We start from the raw sequence: 19,393 nt of genomic DNA, 5'->3' as shown, positions 1-19,393 counted from the left end.
TGCCACTAGGCCATATTCCCAGCCCCCCAGGAACTTCTTAATTAAATTACTCAAGTTAAAAAAAAAGTTATTTCTATATTCCATTAGGTTGCCTGGGTTTGCCAACATCTGAGAGCTTTTGTGCTTACTCCGAAGGTATGGTGGGTTTCTGTGTAAGGAGCTTAGAGGAGTGCTGCTCAAGTAGTACAGTATCACCTCCATTGAGCAAAGACAGCACTTGAGCTCAAGCCCCGGAAGTGGTTAAAAGTTAAAACTGGAAGCACAATCAAGGTAAAGTATCCCAGTCTTACATCTTATAGCCTTTTCCTCATCCTTTCTCTCAGGCAAATTACTTTGCAATCAGTTCTTTTGGAATCTAAGAAGAACCAGACCACTTGCCATGGCAGCAATGACATATTTATAGCAAGGCTCCTCCACCTGACCAGTCCAGGGATAATGAGACTGTAATAACCTGGCGGGGGGGGGGGGGGGGGGAGGAAGCCCCGCCCCATGCTGTCGTCATTGCCACGCCCCATTGCGGAGCGTAAAGGAGGAATCCCGCCCCACGTTGAGGGCTGGAACCACCACCCCCAGCCTGCAGGCAGCCCAGGGATATAGGAGGGCGGGATTTCCGAGGAAGGAGGCGGGGAGAAAGCAAGGCACCTCAAGGTTGAGCAGTGCCCGGTTCCCCTCAGGTCAGAGGGTAACCTGGGCCTGTGGAAGGAAAGGCCAAGCCCCAGGCCTGCAGACAGGGAGGCCAAGCTCGGGCCAGCAGCGGAGAGAGGCCCAAGTCCCGACCAGGAGCGGAGGGAGGTCCGATCCGGGATGAATGGCGCAGGGATGCCCGAGCCCGGGCTTGCAGAGAATGGAGGCCGGAGCAGCCTAGCTCTAGGCCGGAAGGGAGCAGAGGTGTGCAGAGCCGAGGCCTGCTGAGAGCCCCAGAGGCCCGAGGAGAGTGGACAGAGTGGAGCGGAACGGAGCCTTGTGCCTGCCAGAGTAGAGCGGAGCCGAGAAACGGAGCCTGAGGCCTGTGAGGAGTCCAAAGTCTGAGCGGACGCAGAGGCCTGTGGAGAACAAGAGGCCCGCAGAGAGGCCTGTGGACGGGAGAAGCCTGTGGAAAGGAAGAAAGGAAAGAAACTCCCCCTGGAGGCTGCAACTGCTCCTAGCTCTGGGTTAGCCTGGGGCAAGGCAGTTGCAAACTGACTAATAAAACTCATTTGTCAATTTTAACAGTGCTCCGTGGATTTTCTCGCTCCCAAGAATACAAGAGACTAGTCTGTCTGGTGTCTTCTTTGCACACATCTGTGATTTAGAACTGTCTTAACTATGCTTACTTTCCCTCCCTGCTCCCAACTTCAGAGAACTCATAACTTTAAAAAACGTTAACATTGGGGCTGGGGATACGGCCTAGTGGCAAGAGAGCTTGCCTCGTATACATGAGGCCCTGGGTTCAATTCTCCAGCACCACATATACAGAAAACGGCCAGAAGTGGCGCTGTGGCTCAAGTGGCAGAGTGCTAGCCTTGAGCAAAAGGAAGCCAGGGACAGTGCTCAGGCCCTGAGTCCAAGGCCCAGGACTGGCCAGAAAAAAAAAACAAAAAACACGTTAACATTAAGTAGGATTTAATAAAGTAATTCATTAAACATTTACAAAATTTCACACCTGTAATCCTTGCTACTCAGGCTGAGATTTGAGGATAGACGTTCAAAGCTAGCCAATATTCTCCAATTAACCAGAAAAGAACTGGAAGTGGAGGTGTGGCTCCTTGGAAAGGCCAAAGCCAAGCAGACCAAGTAGGGAGTGCGAGGCCCTGGTTCAAGCCTCAGTAACAGACAATAACAATATAATAATAATAGTAAGGGCTGGGAATGTGGCTTAGCAGTACAGTGCTTGCCTTAGCATGCATGAGGTTTGATTCCTCAGTACCCACCCCCAGCAGAAAAGGCTAAAAGTGGCGCTGTGGCTCAAGTGGCAGAGTGCTAGCCTTGAGCAAAAGAAGCTTGGGGACAGTGCCCCAGGCCCTGAGTTCAAGCCCAAGGACTGGCAGAACCAGCCTCTGAGCTATGAGGAAGAGATCCAAGTTTCGGGCATGGGCACCCACACAAACGAGAAACTCTATGGGGACATTGTTAGGGGTACATGGGGAGCTCTACTTGCACCGGGCCTGAGATGGTGGCACATTTAGGGAGAACTCCTTTTCCAAGAGCCTGGTGTATTATTAGAAATGTAGTGGGAGCTGCTCAGTCATCCGAACAAATCCTCACCAGGAAGGACAGGGCCCCGGGGCAGGTAATAGACTGAGGGCAGAGAGTAAAGGGCTCTCTGGCTTGGGGTCTAACAACCTTAGCCCCAGTCCCCCTCTCACTGCCCACCTCCCAGGCACCACGCCCAGGGAGTGAAACACAGCCGACAGTCCGGTCCTCCTGTCCTCAGCTCGCGGGGAATGCTGGGACCGGAAGCCAGCTACCGGAGCAGAGGATGTCGGGAGCTGTAGTTCCAGATGCTCTCAGCCAGGCAGGCTCAGGATTCTTCCCGCGTGATTGTGGAATTGCATCACTTGAAAGGCAAATCCAGAAAGCAGTGGTGCTCCCGGGGCAGGGTGCCCTTCCGCCGCCGGCGGCACCGGGTGCTCTGGGCCCCCTTTCCTCTCCGCAGGGCGTGGCACTTCCAGGCCTCCGCGATCTGCTCCACCTGCAAGGGGACGCCGGTCACTGCGCAGTCCCTCGGGACCGACCCGCTCACCCCCAAAGACTCGGGGCAGCTGGGCCGTCGCGGGCCCCGTTTCCGGAGCGCCCCGTGCCGCAGAGTGGATCAGAGCCTCGCCGCCTTCCCCGCGTTCCCGCGTCCGCACCGGGATGAGGGCTTCCCGCCGGTTCTGCTCTTCCAGGGTGCTCAGCTCCGCAGGGGCCAGCAGCTCCAGTCTCAGTTCTCCCACCACAGGGGCCGCCACCTCGGCCACGGGCCGCTCCAGCACCGCCTGCAGACGCCAGCCCTGAGCCCAGGCCACGCGGGCACCTCTGCCCCCCGCCACCCTGGCTGAGGGCCTGCAGCCGTGGGCTCCCCGGGGCCACACTCACCGCGCCCACGCGCGCCCAGCCGCGCACCGCCCGGACCAGCTCCGCCTCGTCCACGCAGAGCCGGTCGCTGCGCAGCAGGGCCAGCAGGGCCGAGGCTGACAGCTCCAGGAAGCCCCGGGTCTGCAGCGCCTCCTGAGGGCCGAGGCGGGGGCGGGGGGGAGGGTGTCAGGGAGGAGCACAAGGGGATCCGTGGGTTCAGGAGTGTGGGAATAGGAACGCATACCTGGCTGTGGGCCTCAATGAAGGCGATGCACTGTTCCTGCAGTGGCCCCAGGCCAAAGGTGACAGCCACCTGGGAGAGGAATGAGGGTCCCTGTAGCTCAGCCCTCCAACACTGGAGACCACCACTGTAAGTCTAGCCCTGGATGATGAGGAAACTGACGGGACCCATGACCCCACCAGGAAACTAAACCCAGCCACAGTTGTGCTGGCACATGAGGGCCCACATGAAGGACTGTCCTTCAAGCCCCCCCTGGGGCCTAGGCATGGTTTTTGAGTGTCACACTCCACCTTTTCCCTCCCCCCAACTGAGACCATTCCGTACTTTTTTTGTGGGTTTTTTTTGCCAGTCCTGGGGCTTGAACTCAGAGTTGAGCACTGTCCCTGGCTTCTTTTTGCTCAAGGCTAGCACTCTATCACTTGAGCCACTTCTGGCTTTTTCTGTATATGTGGTACTGAGGAATCGAACCCAGGACTTCATGCATACTATAGCCAAGCACTCTACCACTAGGCCACATTCCCAGCCCCTGTTTGTTTGTGCCAGTACTAGGCCTTCAACTCAGAGCCTGGGCACTTGCCTTTAGCTTTTTTACTCAAGGTTAGCACTTCACTACTTCTGGCTTTTTGCTGGTTAATTGGAGATAAGAATCTCACAGTTCCTGGTCAGCCTGATCTTGGACCTTGTTTGTCAGATCTCAGCTTCCTGAGGATTAGCTACTGGATCCCACAGATCTGGGTACAGAATTTATATGTCCCCTCTCATGTACCCACATTGCTCTGGAGCAGATCTTCTAGGCTCCTGGTACCTGGAGCTCAGGACCACACACTAAAAGCCATACTCTTTCCAGACCTGTTTACCAACACTCACCTGCAAGGCCTCACAAACCAACTCCACATCCAGCACCTTTACTACAAACTCCAGGCACAGCTAAGGACAGAATTCAGAGAGCAGACTTGAAGCAGTGAGTCACTCAGAGTCCTAGCAGCCTTGGACCCATCCTTACTACAAGACCTGACTAAGGACATGAAATTGCCAGGGCTTGAAAATTGGCAAACCCAGAGGGCCTGGAGGCTAGTAAAGTCAAACCCAGAAATGCATCTTTTAACATGCTTGCCTCTGCTCAGATCAGATGATGTCATGCACATTTTTATTTTTTTTTGGCCAGTCCTGGGCCTTGGACTGAGGGCCTGAGCACTGTCCCTGGCTTCTTTTTGTTCAAGGCTAGCACTCTGCCACATGAGCCACAGTGCCACTTCTGGCTGTTTTCTATATATGTGGTGCTGGGGAATCGAACCCAGGGCTTCATGTATATGAGGCAAGCACTCTTGCCACTAGGCCACAGTCCCAGCCCCTGTCATGCACATTTTTAATTCTTTCCTCCCAGGGCACTAATCTTTGTCCACTTCCTCCCACCTATTTGGGGGGTATGTGTGTGTGTCTGTGTGTGTGTGCTGGGGCTTGAACTCATAACTTCACGCTCTTGCTCCCCCCACCACCACCATTTGAACCAAACCTCTGCTAGCATTCTGATGATTAACTGGAGATAAGAATCCCTTGGATTTTTCTGCCTGGGATCTGCCTTTAAACTGTGATCCTCAGATCTCAGCCTACGGAGTAGCTAAAATTACAGAGATTCAGCAGTACCTAGCCGCAGCCACCACCTCCTGTTTTGTTTTGTTTTTTTCCTTCCTTCCTCTTTTTTTGTTCATTTGGTACTAGAGATCAAACCTTGGGCATTATGCATGCTAAGCAAGTGCTCTGCTATTGAGCCTAAAGTTCAAATTCTGTTTTGTGTTGCTGGAAACTATATAGGTCCTTATACATGCTAAGTAAGCACTGTATCCCACTGAACTATACCCCCAATGTTTTGGTTTCAATGCTGGGGATTGAACCAGGGCTTTATATATGCTAGGCAAGCTCTCTACCATTGAGCCACATCCCTGTCCCCATATTCTGTTATGTTTTTATTTTTTTAAGTTTTTAGTCCCTGAAGGACTTGCCTCTCCCCTCAAGGCCCATTCTTTCTATGTATTCAAAGATGGAATATGAAGGATTGACCCCCCCACACCCAGTTTTCCCAGGCCCACACAGGCATCAGGCAAAACCCCAGGTAGGGGCAGACCTGCTTTGATCTGCAGGCAGGGCAGTTCACCTAAGCCCAGCTGTAAACAATCTATTGTGGGCCCAAGGAAATGCCACCAACTTCCTGGACCTAGTAGCACTTTCAATAACCTCTGCCTCCTTGCTCAGGCCCTCTTATAAGCCTGGTCTCAAATTCACCCCCTCGTACAACTTCCAAACCCATGGGAAGGTCTGTTCCTCAACTGTTCCTCAATAAACAGTCCTGGCCTGTTGATGATCGAGTCCAGCCTATTCCTTTTCTGTTCTCCTCCATTTTACCAACAGTACCAGTTCTCAGGCTCGAACTCAGGGCCTGGGCACTGTCCCTGAGCTCTTCAGCTTAAGGATAGTGCTCTATCACTTGAGCCACAGAGCCACTTCCAGCTTTTTCTGAGTAGTTTATTGGCGGTAAGAGTCTCATGGACTTTCCTGCCCTTGGCTGGCTTCAAACTCCTGGGTAGCTAGGACTACAGGCATGAGCCACTGGCACCCAGTTCTTACTCACTTTTTTCTTTTTTTTTTTTTTTTTTTTTTTGCCAGTCCTGGGGCTTAGAGTCAGTGCCTAAGCACTGTCCTTGGCTTTTTTTTTTTTTTTTTTTTTTTTTTTTGCTTAAGGCCAGCATAGCACTCTGCCTCTTGAGCCACAGCACCACTTCTGGCTTTTTCTGTGATGCTGAGGAATCGAACCCAGGGCTTCATGTATGCTAGGCAAGCAAGCACTCTACCACTCTACCACTGAGCCACATTCCCAGTCCCTCTTACCCTTAACTTCTTTTTTTTTTTTTTTTGCCAGTCCTGGGGCTTGAACTCAGGGCCTGAGCACTGTCCCTGGCTTCTTTTTGCTCAAGGCTAGCACTCTGTCACTTGAGCCACAGCGCCACTTCTGGCCATTTTCTATATATGTGGTGCTGGGGAATCGAACCCAGGGCTTCATGTATATGAGGCAAGCACTCTACCACTAGGCCATATTCCCAGCCCCACCCTTAACTTCTTAACATTCATAGTTCAACCACACTAAACATCTCCTGAGTTCCTTTGGTACTCCCTAGTCCCTCTCTGAACAAATTCCTGCCTGTTCTACCAGATTCAACACAAAAGGCTTCTCCTTCAACCCAGCATCAGGAGTTTACCCTCCTCCAGCATGCTTAGGCCACCAGATTAGAATTTTCATGTCTGTCTCCTCTCTAGTGAACAAGAATCAAGGCTGATGTACCCTTGTACTGACGTACAGCCCCAATGCCTGCCTGGCACAGAGCATGTGAAGATCCTTCGTACATAGGCCCATATACACAAAGAGAACCCTGTACTTTTCTTTGTGGACACACATGCTCCCCTCCAGGTTAGTGTGTGTGAAGCAGGGTGTGAACTGAGCCCATGAGAGGCCCAGGAACCAGGCCAGGGCCTACCTCTCGCAGATCCTCCAGCCCATACTCCACGGCCGCAGTCAGCACCTCCAGCACCTGGTTGGGAGAGCAGAAGCGTTTTTCCCCTGTCCCCAGGCCCACTGCATGATGGGAGGACGCCTGCCTTTTGTACCCCCAGCACCTCCCACCCCCAGGCCTCTGCTTAGTGGGCTCACTGAGTGGCGGTGCAGCGTGACGCTGTTGGTATACAGGAACTCCAGCACTGCCAGGAAAGCCTCAGCTGGCACAGTGTTTAGCACCACAGGACTAGGTACCCCAGAATCCAGATCTGTGCTCAGAAGTCTCTGGAAAAAGTTGCATCTACAGGCCAGCAAGCACCGGTGGGCGAATACTTCCTGCCGCTCTGGGCCGACCACAAAGCGAACATCACTGAGGAAGAGAGAGAGGAGGGAAGAATCCTGACCTAGAGTACAGCGTGGCCTTCCCCCTGCCCACACTGACTTTGGGTCTTAGTTTCCTTATGTGTATGTAAGAACTAGGGCTTATAGTGGCTCTGTGGCTCAAAGTGAGAGAGCTCTAGCCTTGAGTAAAAGAATTCAGAATGGTGCACAGGGCCTGAGTTTAAGCCCCATGATGGCCAAAAAAAAAAAATAAAAGAAAGTAAAGAAATAGGGCTTAGTTTTCCGGCAGCAGGTCTAGACACCTTGGCCTGAGTTCTAATCCCAGCTCTTCCCTATAGTTCTTTAGTGGTTTCCTATCCAAGTCATGGACTTTTCACCCAGCTCTCACTGGAGGTGACTGTGCTTTGTCTCTGAGGCAGAAACACCAGGACTGGTGGGAGATGGATCCCACCACCACTCCTCACTAGTCTTATCCTTAGAGGTAGAAGAAACTCATCTGGACTCCTCTTCCTCTGACTGCCAACTCAGCTTTTTTCAGCCCTCCTCCAGAAAAAATGTGGGTGTGGGGTGCAGAGTGTGCAAACAGACAACATAGACCAGTGATGCACTGAGGTCAGACCACATTTTCCATCTTCACGATCACTTCCGGCCCCAGCCTCTGGGTGTCGGAGCAAGATAAGTCAGTAGAAGCCAGGAGAAAAACAAAACAAAACTGAGCTTTCTGGAGCCTCCTACAGTCCCAGGCCAGACTGTGACCCCCAAAGAAGTGGGGTTGTAAGAACCCCTGATCCTTGGAGAGGAGTATAGATTTGAGAGGATGAGGACAGAGAGCAGCATCCCCACTCACACGGCCCCAGTAAACACTAGCCCTGGTTTCAGACAGCACTAGCATCTTGGCCAATCAGTGGATGGTCAGCACCCTTGAACTACTTCCTGTCTAGGTCACTTTCTTCCTCTTGTGAATCCCCAGTTCCCAGAACAGTCATCTACTCCTCTGCCTCTTCACACTAGCTGGGTCTTGTTTTTTGTTTTTTTTTTGTGTGTGTTTTTTTGTTTTTTTTGCCAGTCCTGGGGCTTGGACTCAGGGCCTGAGCACTGTCCCTGGCTTCTTTTTGCTAGCACTCTGCCACTTGAGCCACAGCATCACTTCTGGCCATTTTCTGTATATGTGGTGCTGGGGAATCGAACCCAGGGCTTCATGTATGGGAGGCAGGCACTCTTGCCACTAGGCCATATCCCCAGCCCCTAGCTGGGTCTTGGCTGGGAGGGAGAGTCAAGTCACATCCCACCCCTCTGGATCCAGAAACTGAAGGCTCTTTGCCAGAACCAGAGAAGGAAAGGCTTTGCCAGAGCTCACACCACAGCCCCAGGCTCCAGTTCCTTCTGTTCCCCACCTCCGGCTCTCAGGAGACCTCAGTCACTGAGTGGCCAGCAGTCACCTTTCTGTACTTGACCTCCCCACAGACTGAGTTAAGAACCAGGGAGGAAGGCTGGGGCCTCATTCCCCACCTCTTCTTCACCCAGGGCCTCCCTGATCAAGAGACAAGCTGGGGGAAACCTGCCCACCACTCCCTCACCTGTGTCGGGGGTTGTTGACAAGGCTCCGGAGTGCAGCGGAAAAGGGCACAGCCTGACCATGCACCATCATTGCCGAGGCCTCCATGGGTGAGGTGGGCCTAGGAGGCCTGCTGAGGCTTCTGGAAGATTTGGCCAAGGCCCTAGAGCCAGGCAGGAGACCAAAGAGGGAGGGGCAGGGCCTCAAGAGGCCTATTTGCTGAGAAACTAAAGTTTAAGGAGGAAAAGAAGCCCAGATTCCTGAAGAAAGCATTAGAGGCCGGTGGAGAAGGCCAGAAGCCCCGTGGAATGGTGATGAACACAGAGGAAATCCTGGAGAGGCTGATGCTGGAGCAGCCTGTGGTTTGGGGAGAATCTGCTAGCAACAAGGCCCAGGCTGGGAGCCTGCCCAGGCAGCAGCTGGTAAGAAGACTGTGGGTTGCCATGGAAACAGGAGCAGGGCCTGAGGAAGCCCCGCCTATCCTTTCAGTCCCAGGGAAAAGCCTCTCAGCCTGTGGGAAGGGCCCTAAGCTGATTCTGAGAATCCTAGCACTGGCCCCTGTCTGTCCTAATTCCTTCCAACAGGCTCACAAGTTAGATCTTGGTTGGGGAGCCCAGAGGAGCCCACCTCAACAGGGAAAATGATCATCTCTTTGGGTGGTTTCCCAGACTCAGATTTAGCTTGTTTAGGAGGTAGCTGTGCCATCATTCCACAAGGAGGATCAGGTAGGGTATCAGCCGTGACCCAGGTGGTACGGCCTCTAGCATTCCTGAAATGCAAGCCTGGCAGGGATGCTCTAGCTACTGAGGCATGCGGGAGATGTGCCAGCTCAGGACAAGCCCAGGGCATCAGGATCAGTCAGCATGGGTCAGTAGATTGGATTTGAATTCACCCCTGAATCACAGCTGCCTTAAGCCTGGGTCTCCGAGCTGAGTCTAGGGGGCTCTCCTCCCTCCTCCCCCAGCCCTGAACTGGGGAAGTCATCCAAGCCCCACCCTAGCTCTGCCTGGAGCAGAAATCTTTGTCCTCATTGAGGCTGACTGGGGAACCATGACGTGCTCTTTCCTGTGGGCCCCGACTCTGCATTCCGGAGCAGCAGTTCCAGCAGCCTCCAGACTTTCCCATACCCCGGGCCCATGTGACTCATAAATGGCAAGTCATCTGGTCATTATGTACCGAAAATGGACAATGGCACAAGAACCCTGAGGTAGGACACCTCTCTGACCAACCTCTTCTTGTTGACCCATGTAAGTTACAGGTCTTTGAACTTCAGGTCCCTTAGGGAGCTCTTGGGCTCCCTCTCCCTCTCCTAACTCAGGGGCATGCCACCCTAGACAGGTGCTCATAGTAGTAACACTCTGGTTATTCAAGAGTCTGGCTAGAGGGAGGAACTCTGGGAGGCAGGTGTCCTTGCCCTGGCAGCCATAGCAACTGCACAACACAGCCCTTCCCCGCCCTTCCTGCAGTCAGGGCAGACCAGGCCAGCCAGGTGAGAACTCAGAAGCCAAAGGCTACAGGTGACTCAAGTGCCTGAAGGAGTTTCGGGAGAAGAGGGCAGCCATACCAGAAGTGATTCTGTAGGTGGGGTCAGAAGCCAGAGCTGTGGGTGGAAGGTGCCCCAAAGGTCACCTGGCCCCAACTTCAGCCTGCTGCTGGGATCTTCTGACTGCCGACCCAGAGCAGGTAGGGTTGGTTGGAAGATGGCTGGATTCAATACTTTCTGGGCTAGAGGGATCTGTGGGGAAGGAGTTGGGTCTAACCCTCCTCTTTAAGATAAGAAGCCACAGCTGAGCTCTGGTGTCTCACGCCTGTGACTCATGACTGTAATCTAGCTACTCTGGAGGCTGAGATTTGTGATATCTGAGGATCTCAGTTCAAAGCTAGCCGCAGCCCAAAAAGCCCAAGAGACTCTTATCTCCAATTAACCATCACAAAGCTGGAAGTGGAGCTGTGGCTCAAGTGGTACAATACTAGCCTTGAGCAAAAAAGCTGAGACAGCACCCTTGCCCTAAGTTCAAGCCCAAGGACCAGAACAAACAAAAGATTAAACACCATTTCCACTGTTCAGGCTGAGCCAGAAGCCATCTTGTGCTTTTCTTTTTGCTGGTGAAGTCAGGTGAAGGGAAAAAAGGAAGCACACTTAGAGTTCTCCTAACCAGTGACACAGTGATGAAGGGAATGGGTAGCAGAGGCTTCAAAGCAACATCGCTTCCCCTGCCTGTATCTGACAGCCCATAACCCTCAGAAAATCTAAAACACCCACATAACTGATTTGATCCAGTTGTTCCAAAAACAGCTGGTAAGGGGTAGCCCCATGCAGCAATGCAAACCTGTAGGCTTAGTTGTTCCAAAGGCTGACATAAAGGATTGACTGAGCCCAGGAGTTCAAGGCCAGCCTTGGTAACACAATGAGATTCCCTTTCAAAAATAATACTTTTTGGGGGGGCCAGTTGTGGGGCTTGAACTCAGGGCCTGGGCGCTGTCCTTGAGCTCTTTTGCTCTAGTACTCTACCACTTTGAGCCACAGTGCCACTTCCAAAAAAGTAATACTTCTAAAAGGGGGACATCACTAAGCAAGACTTGAGTGCAGAGAAAGCGAGATGGCTGGTAAAAAACCACTTAAAGTGTGGGTCTTTCAGCAGGCAAGTCCATGGCTGGCAGGTGTCTGTCTCCTGGACACCAGGAAGAAGAGAATGCCAAAGACCCGGTGCTAAAACTACCATCAGTGCGGCCCAGAAGCCGCCTGCCCAGCATTGATGAGGCCCGACCCCCAGGTCTAGGCCCGGCCTCCCGCCGTGGGTCAGTGCTGGGTGTAACCATGTCCCTCTCACACCGCAACTCGCTGGCTGGGTCAGGAGCTGGTCATGGAGGTCGGCGGCAGTCCTTGGGCCCAGTGCCCCCTCTTGGCTGGCGGGTCAGTTTCTCAGGCCTGCCCCTCGGGCCTGTCCGTCGGGTGGCACCTTCATACCGTATGGAGCCTGCACCGGAGGAGCGCTGGGAGACTGCGCGTGCACAGCGTGTCCTGGAGGCAGCGTTGGAGGCCCGGCTGTGTAATGCCAGCTACTCTGGCTTAGAGGCCGGGCAGTTGGCACGGGAGCTGTGTGAGCAGATGCGCCTGCGCCTGCGTGAGCTCAGCCCGCCTCGCTACAAGCTGGTGTGCAGTGTGGTGCTGGGGCCACGTGCAGGCCAGGGCGTGCAAGTGGTCAGCCGGGCCCTGTGGGATGCAGCACATGATGGGCTAGCTTCTGCCACCTTCACCAACGCCTCGCTTTTTGCTGTGGCCACGGTCCATGGGCTATACTGTGAGTAAGCAGACCTCCAAATTCTGAAAAATGGTTTATTATCCCAGGAGGAAGCCCCCCTGGGGCTTACATCCCAATAAATAAATGTTTGTCAATAAATAAAAGTGGTCCATAAATAATACCCCCTAGCCGGGGGCTAAGGCTCAGGCTTAACTCAGAGAAGGGGTAAGAAACAGCAAGGACAGGCTGCCCCTAACTCCAGTAAAGCTGGTCCCTGATTCCCTGGGGGGATTCATCCAGGAGCCCCCAGTGAGGCACCAAAAGGGACAGGGAGGGCCACAAAGGCAAGGGCAAGAGTCTTACAGGCACAGGCCTCAGGCTTGAGGACTCAGGTCCAGGCCTGGTCTGCAGGTTGGGGTCTAGGCGGGACTGCGGTCACGGAGCAGGCGCAGAGCATAGCGGAGGCGCTGCCGCAGGTCTGGGGAGCAGCCCAGCTGCCGGAGGTGGGAGGCGAGGTAAGTACAAGCACTTCGATTTCGGGCCACAAAGGTCACAAGGAGGGGCTCCCAGCCACTGAGGATCAGCTTGGTGTGGTCTCCATAGAAGTTCACCTGTGCACAAGAGGGTGACGCTGTTCAAGCCTTATGCTCCAGGCCCAAAAGACGTTCCCGGCATTCTGGACCTCCCAGACCTTCCACCCAACTCCAGCATGGACTCTTACCTGGACAGTGCCGTCGCTAAATATCATGAGTAGGGCTTGATCAGTCTTGACCCACTGCAGCAGCAAGGGTGGAGCAGGGACTTCCACCTCTTCTACACTGGGCAAATCTCCACCCTGGGAGCAAGGGCAAGGGCAGGTCACTGATCTGATCTCCAGTGATGAATCCCTTACTCGATCCCAGCTTTGTCCTCCCATCCCCATAGAAGGGGAGTCGGAAAGGATCAGGATGTGTTCACGTTGTCCACATGCCTCAGCCCAACCCAAGTACCTTCATGAGGTGCTGCTCCATGTAGGAGGCAAAATACCGCAGAATGCCCAGCTGAGGCTGCAGAGCCCGGGGCACAGCACCCACAGAGAAGGAGAAGTGCTTTGTGCTGGTGGGGTTGTAGTGCACAGTCCTAGATGGGAAGGGGCAGAGGTCAGCAAGGGAGCCCTGCACCCATGTTCTTCCCCTGTGAAACCCCAGGGCCCTGAACCCAGGAACACATTCCATGCACAGCCCAGCACCTACTTTCTATTGGCTGACAGGGCCATGTGTGTGCCATCATTGAAGAGCACAGCTACACGACGGCTGGATAGTTGATACCCAAAGCCAAACTTGTTGGAGTAGTCAACCCACTTGCTGACCCACACAAGAGGCTCTGGCTGTGCCAACGGAGCTGGGTTCTCTTCCGCTGTCCCCGGAAAGGAAGAAGTGAGGGAGGACTTAACTCTTGGCCAAGGCCAAAGAATTAATTCCCCATGTCATTCACAGGTACCAGCCCCCAGCCTCACCTGGGGGCATGAAAGCCACACAGTTTCTCAGAGCACACAGGGCTGACTCTACCACGGTAGCCACAGTCAGACCTTCTTCAAACCCTGAAGGGAACAGGGCACTGAGATTTAGGCATTACTCCCTTCACCCAGACCCAGGTCACATCCCTCTGTCAACTTCTTCGCTCTGGTCACCAGTGTCCACCGGGGGGTCCTCCCTGGCTCCTCACCATCTCCAGTGCTTGCCAGGGTCCCACGGGGGGAGCTGTCTTCAGCTGCTGTCTCTACCAGGCTGACAGGGGCTGGACCAGAAGCGGCTACAGCCTAGAGGGTTGGGTAAGGAGAGCAAGTGAAATTGGTTCCACAATCCAAATTCTTGAAAGCCCAGGCCCAGCCTGGCCCTGGCTTCCAGGGCACCTCAGGTCAGCCCTCGATGGCTAATGAGACACAGCCAATTAGCCTACCACGAGGCTGGATGCTTCATCAGCCTTTTATCCCAGGCTTCCCTTGGCTGCTAGGGCGGGAATGAGTCAGAACAGTGCTCATGTGAGCACTCACCTCGGGCTTGGCATCTGGATGGCCAATGGATGTGCGCATGAGGCCGCTCACCAAACAAGACACTTCATCCCGTTCCTCAGGGTGGCTCTTACCTGGAAGTGAGGGGGATACAGCCCTCCGTGTCCTGTCCAGTCCCACACCCCCCAGGGATGGCCAGACAGACCTCCCAGAGTGCTTGGGCACCACCCCCCACCAGGAGTTCACAGGTACCATACTCTCATGCCTACAAGGTGAATATAATAAGCTGACCAACTGTGTGTATCAGTTTTGGAGTTTGAACATAGGGCCTGGGTGTTGTCCCTGAGTTTTGTTGCTCAAGGCTAGTGCTCTACCACTTGAGCCACAGCTCCACTTCTAGCTTTTTGGTAGTTAATTGGAGGTAAGAGTCTCATGGACTTCTCTACCCAGGCTGGCTTCAAGCTTTTTGATCCTCTGATCTCAGCCTCCTGAGTAACTAGGATTATGGGAATAAGCCACTGGCAATGGCTGACTGACTGCTCTTAGACCTCAGCCCACTGACACCCCACACTCACTTTTGTTCTTCTTCCTGCCAAACAGGCTCTTGGTAACTTTGGCAAAGAGACTCCTGGCTGGGTTGGGAGGCGTCAGATCTGGGACTGTCACGCAGCTGCTCACAGGGAGCCGGTCAGGGGTATAGCCCTAAAGAGGGGAGCCATGTCAACAGAGAGACCCTGAGGGCCCTTTCCCCTGTCTCCATTAATCCTTCAGGAGCACGCAGACTGCATTCAAATGCTAGGAGGTGACAGACCTTGGTAAAGAAATCATGGCGCAGGATCTGCTCAATAGAGGGGCGGTCTCGGGGCGAGGCTCGTAGGATGGCAGCCAGGAGCTGTCGAGCAGGCAGCGAGAGGCTTGCAGGCAGGGTGTAGTGAACCTGTTTGATGCAGCGGTAGGTTTCCTTCAGGTCAGCTGTCTCAAAAGGGGGGGTCCCACACAGCAGTGTGTACCTGTAGGCCAAGGATAAGGATCAGGAACAATGAAGGGGAACACCCTCCCACGCACCCACCACCTGTCTGCCAAGGACTGTGTAACTCACATGACACAGCCCAGTGACCACACGTCTGCCTCAGGGCCATGGCCCTGTCTCAGCAGCACTTCTGGAGCCACGTAGTTGGGAGTGCCACAGATGGTCCTGAAAGAGGGTAGGGAAGAGAGGGGAGGGTTCAGATCCAGCCCAGCAGCCCCCATTCCTGCCCCCACTGTGAGTCCAGACAAAGCAGCTGCCTGTCACCAAAGGCCAGAGAGCTCCTGCTTGTCTTGAGACAATGGATGCTGGGGAAAGCAGCTGAGTCCCGCCCACCCGCCTGGCCCAGCTGCTCAACTGCTCAGTAGGAGGGGGGGGGGAGCCCTGACCCCCAAGCAAACCTCTCCTCCAAGGTCAATACAAAGGGTCCTGAACTGATCTCATCCAAACTCATCGAGCTGTCACCTTCCATGGTCTGTGCCATACCCACACCAACACCAGCTCTCACAACCACCATAAACACTCATCTGCCACACCTGCTATCTGTGTTATGCACACCCAGTAGCCACTGTGGGATCATCTTTTGTGTGTTTGTGTATGTGCACCAGTACTGGGGCTTGAACTCAGACCCTTGTACTCTTGCTTAGCTTTTTTGTTTTTCTTTTGGCCAGTCCTGAGGCTTGAACTCAGGGCCTGGACACTGTCCCTGAGCTTCTTTTGCTCAAGACGAGCATAGCACTCTACCACTTGAGCCACAGCACCACTTCCAGCCTTTTCTGTGTATGTGGTACTGAGGAATCCAAACCAGGGCTTCATGGATGCTAGGCAAGCACTCTACCACTAAGCTGCATGCCTAGCCCTCCTGCTTAGCTTTTTAACTCAAGGCTAGGGCCCTACCATTTGAGCCACATCTCCACTTCTGGCTTTTTGGTGGTTAATTCAAGATAATAGCCTCTTGTATTTCCATCCCCGGGGCTGAACCTCCATCCTCAAATCTCAGCTTCCTGAGTAGCTAGGATTATAGGTGTGAGCCACCAGTGCCTGGCCTCCCAGTAGTCTTCTTACACACAGGGTGTCATGCTCTGCGGTTCCCTCACACATGTACACCCTGCCTGGCCCATGTTACCATCCCCATCCACACATACAGGCTCAGTTATACAATTCCAAGAATCCCATTCACGTACAACCTCCCCCCATCTCAGGAACTTAGGTCACCTTCCCCATCTGTATCCCATGCCAATCTCCCAGGGTTCCCACCAGACCCAGCAACCCAGGCTGCCACCTCACCTTCAAACACTCACACAAACAGCTCATCACCCCTTCCCTATGTATCACATGCTCACGTCAGGCGGTCACCTTGCCTCCCACACACATGCTGTCTGTCACACTCGGACTGTGCCATCCTTCCCTCCAACACTCACTTCTTCCTCTGCTCCGGAGGCTCTAGCCGAGCTGCCAGCCCAAAATCCCCCACCTTCAGTTCCATGTTCTCAGTGATGAAAAAATTTCCTAGACAGGGCCAGAGAGGTGTATCAGATAACTCCCCTCCTCCCTCCCTCCTGCCCCCACCATAGGCCCCTCCCTCCCTCTGTACCCAAGCTAACCAAGAGCCTTACCCAGCTTGAGGTCTCGGTGCAAGATGCCCCGCTGGTGCAAGTACTTGAGGCCTGAAAGGATCTGCCGCAGGTAGTAGCGCACTTCGGGTTCCAACAGGGTGTGCCGAGCCTTCCAGATGTGGGCTAGAGACTGCGGAGAGCCACGGCCTCAAGCCCTGCTCGCCCTTCCCGGCCTCCCCTCCCTGCGGGGCTGGCTGAAGAAGACAGAGCTCCAGGTCCGGGTTTTTAAGACGAACCTCCCCCCGCCCCCCGCCTCGAACCCCTTCTCTTCCCACCCCTGTCCCTCACCTTCCGGCTGCAGAGCTCCAGGAAAATGTAGATATTATCAGCATCCTCAAAGTGGTGCGAAAAACGAACGATATGGCGGTGCTGGAGGTCTCGGTGCAACTCAATCTCGTTAAGGATCTGGGGTGGGGTGGGGGCGGGCGCCGGGTCGTTATCTTCCCGGGGTCCGCCAGCCCCCCTCGCCTCCCAGGCCTCCCCAGCCCTCGGCCCTCGGGGCCCAGTCCCACCTTCTCGCGTTGATGCGGCTTGGCGACGCGGCTCTGCGGGATGACTTTGACGGCGTAGGCGCTGCCAGTCTCGGTGTCCGTAGCTTCGTAGCAACGGGCGAAGCCCCCCTAGGAGAAGGGCGAATCAGGCCGGGCGCTCCGGAGGCCGGTTCTGGCCCGCAGACGTCCCCACATTAGGGTCAAGCGCATCCGGCCTGCCCGGCAGGACCCCCTCTCATCCCTGCCGGCTCCACCCCAGCCAGCCCCCGACCCACCTTGCCCAGCAAGCGCCCTTTGAAGTAGGTGCGGCCGCTGCGCGGGTCAGTGATGAGACGCCCGGGGTCCGGCGCCGGCGCCGGCGCCGGGGTCCCGGCCAGCATCTCTGGCTCGGATCCGGGTGAGGCACTCGGAGGTGGTCCCGGCCCGGCGGGCGGCGCAGGCGGGGCGGCCGCACGCGGGAAGGAGCGCGGGGACAGGAAGCCGGCGGCGGGCTCCATCCCGGCGGCGCGCGGCAGCGCGAGCCCGTCTGGGTCTCGGTTCCGCCCGGCCCCAGCCGCGCGTGGCGCTGCCTGGCTTCGCTACGCTGCGCTCGCGCCCGAGGGAGTCTGGCGTTTTTATCAATGAACGCCTGCTCCCTCCCAGCCCTACGTCACCGGTCGTCCCGCCCCCCTTCCTGAGGGCGAATCAGAGGAAAGCCACGCCCATTGCCGGGCCTTGCGTCACCCCAAGCTCCGCCCGACTTGGAGCGCCTCCAGGCCCCGCCTTCTAATCCTGTCTTAAAGGTTCAGCCACAGCGCTGGTCACCTTGCCTTGCGCGGCTGGAGGGACTGGCGGTTTGTTTTTCCCACCCACCCTGGTGGTGACTGCTGGTGACTGCGTGTCCAGCTAATTGTGCAGCCTCTTATTTTCCCTATTTTTCGGGGGACAAGTTGGAGTCACAGTGGGGGTCAGGCATCTGAGAAGTAGGAAAGAAAAGGCCAGGCAGGAGCCGTGCTCACTGTTTCTTGGGCGGGTCACCGATACTTCATTTTTGTGTGCAGTTGTCCTGTGTGCGTCCCACGCAATCGGCCAGATGTTAAGTCCCGTGCTGCCCCCTTCATAACAGAGGAAGAACACACCCTAGAGCCTGGCCGGCCTGGCTTGTTAGGCTGCAGGACTGCTTGCTGGATGTAGTGGACAGAGCCAAGTAGTTATTCGAGGCTTTTTTTTTTTTTTTTAAATCAAGCTCCAGGCCCCACATCTCCGACACACTTCCCCCACCTTTTTTTACTTGGGTGCAGGGAGAAAGCACGCTAAGCACATGCTCCACCTCTAAGCTATAGCCTGGCAAAATTAATAAGGTTCCTTTATCATGGAGCTCTCACAAGATCCTTTTTCTGGTGGTGTTATTTCTGCATCCTTGTAGATCTTAGGCTCCTGCAGGATCCTAATCCCTCCTGAAGTACCCACTGCTTTTCATTCTGGGGGAAAAAGGGAAATTACAAAATTTCAAATGTTATGGGCTGTGGGCAGTTTTGGGCCCACCAGGAGTAATGCTGTTCAATAGCCAGCCTTCCCGGGGTGAGTGTCAGAGATCAGATTGAAATACCTCTGGAAATTTAAAATTTTTTCCAAGGTGACAGCCAGGACCTTGTTGAGGTTTCATTTTCAACTTGTCCATCTATATGTACAATGTTTTTTTCTAAAGTGTGTGTGTGTGGTACTTGGGTTTGAACTCAGGGCTTGTTGTTGTCTCTTAGCTTTTTCACTCAAAGCTAGAGCTCTACCACATGAACCACAGTTTCACTTTTCTGCTGGGTAACTGGAGATGAGAGTCTCATGCTCTTTTAAGGGAGCTACCTTCAAACCTCAGTCCTTAGACTTCAGCCTCCTGAGTAGCCAGGATTACAGGTGGAGCTACTGGTACCCAGTTGTACAACAGCATCTGGATCAGAGTTGCTCCCCTCTCCCCCCCCCCCCCCAGGCCTCTTTTCTTTTCTTTTTTTTTTTAGCCAGTCCTGGGCATTTGCTCCTGAGCTTCTTTTGTTCAAGGCTAGCACTCTACCACTAAACCACATTCCCAGTCCCAGGCCTCCTTTTGACCTTGTAGTATCCCTCTGCTCTGTTTTCACCCTGGTTCGTCCAATCAATTACTAAATCATTCAGACCTCTGAAATTTTTGGAAACACCTTCTAAGTGCTAGGCTTAGATGACAATGATCAAGGTGACAACCCTCATTTAGTTTACTTGATTCTGCTTTATGGAAACAGATACTAGACAAGTATATCAACAACATAATTGTAGGTTGTAAAGGAAGTAAACGAAAAAAA

General features: G+C 54.3%; 3 protein-coding genes across 6 annotated transcripts; 1 reads left to right on the top strand and 2 right to left on the bottom strand.

The window, feature by feature from the left end:
- Positions 1 to 1,949: 1,949 nt before the first annotated feature.
- Positions 1,950 to 9,120, bottom strand: Btbd19 (BTB domain containing 19). 3 transcript variants are annotated; one of them, XM_048351165.1, is made up of 8 exons: positions 8,741 to 9,120; positions 6,978 to 7,191; positions 6,805 to 6,858; positions 4,145 to 4,204; positions 3,281 to 3,349; positions 3,058 to 3,189; positions 2,832 to 2,957; positions 1,950 to 2,671 (listed from the first exon to the last, which is right to left on the bottom strand). In XM_048351165.1, exons 1-8 carry the CDS (start codon positions 8,824 to 8,826, stop codon positions 2,534 to 2,536), a joined length of 879 nt encoding a protein of 292 aa, XP_048207122.1. In that variant the 5' UTR covers positions 8,827 to 9,120; the 3' UTR covers positions 1,950 to 2,533. The 3 variants fall into 3 exon arrangements, with proteins under 3 accessions (XP_048207122.1, XP_048207121.1, XP_048207123.1); XM_048351164.1 differs by having other exon boundaries at positions 1,950 to 2,957; XM_048351166.1 differs by lacking the exon at positions 2,832 to 2,957.
- Dynlt4 (dynein light chain Tctex-type 4) lies at positions 3,216 to 12,028 on the top strand. 2 transcript variants are annotated; one of them, XM_048351167.1, is made up of 2 exons: positions 3,216 to 3,406; positions 11,361 to 12,028. In XM_048351167.1, exons 1-2 carry the CDS (start codon positions 3,361 to 3,363, stop codon positions 12,026 to 12,028), a joined length of 714 nt encoding a protein of 237 aa, XP_048207124.1. In that variant the 5' UTR covers positions 3,216 to 3,360. The 2 variants fall into 2 exon arrangements, with proteins under 2 accessions (XP_048207124.1, XP_048207125.1); XM_048351168.1 differs by lacking the exon at positions 3,216 to 3,406 and adding an exon at positions 10,354 to 10,401 and having other exon boundaries at positions 11,358 to 12,028.
- Positions 12,029 to 12,046: 18 nt separating this feature from the next.
- Plk3 (polo like kinase 3) lies at positions 12,047 to 17,680 on the bottom strand. The gene is made up of 15 exons (XM_048351160.1): positions 17,360 to 17,680; positions 17,106 to 17,213; positions 16,882 to 16,998; positions 16,594 to 16,723; positions 16,399 to 16,486; positions 15,050 to 15,145; positions 14,762 to 14,960; positions 14,526 to 14,652; positions 13,993 to 14,084; positions 13,665 to 13,758; positions 13,456 to 13,539; positions 13,193 to 13,355; positions 12,950 to 13,079; positions 12,682 to 12,795; positions 12,047 to 12,571 (listed from the first exon to the last, which is right to left on the bottom strand). The coding sequence occupies exons 1-15, from the start codon at positions 17,579 to 17,581 to the stop codon at positions 12,380 to 12,382; spliced, it is 1,956 nt and encodes a 651-aa protein (XP_048207117.1). The 5' UTR covers positions 17,582 to 17,680; the 3' UTR covers positions 12,047 to 12,379.
- Positions 17,681 to 19,393: the final 1,713 nt, after the last annotated feature.

This window comes from Perognathus longimembris, chromosome 7 (genome assembly GCF_023159225.1).
Source record: "Perognathus longimembris pacificus isolate PPM17 chromosome 7, ASM2315922v1, whole genome shotgun sequence".
NCBI classification, from domain to species: domain Eukaryota; kingdom Metazoa; phylum Chordata; class Mammalia; order Rodentia; family Heteromyidae; genus Perognathus; species Perognathus longimembris.
The sequence above is the reverse complement of the archived record's forward strand: the minus strand, read 5'-3'. Positions and strand labels throughout refer to the sequence as shown.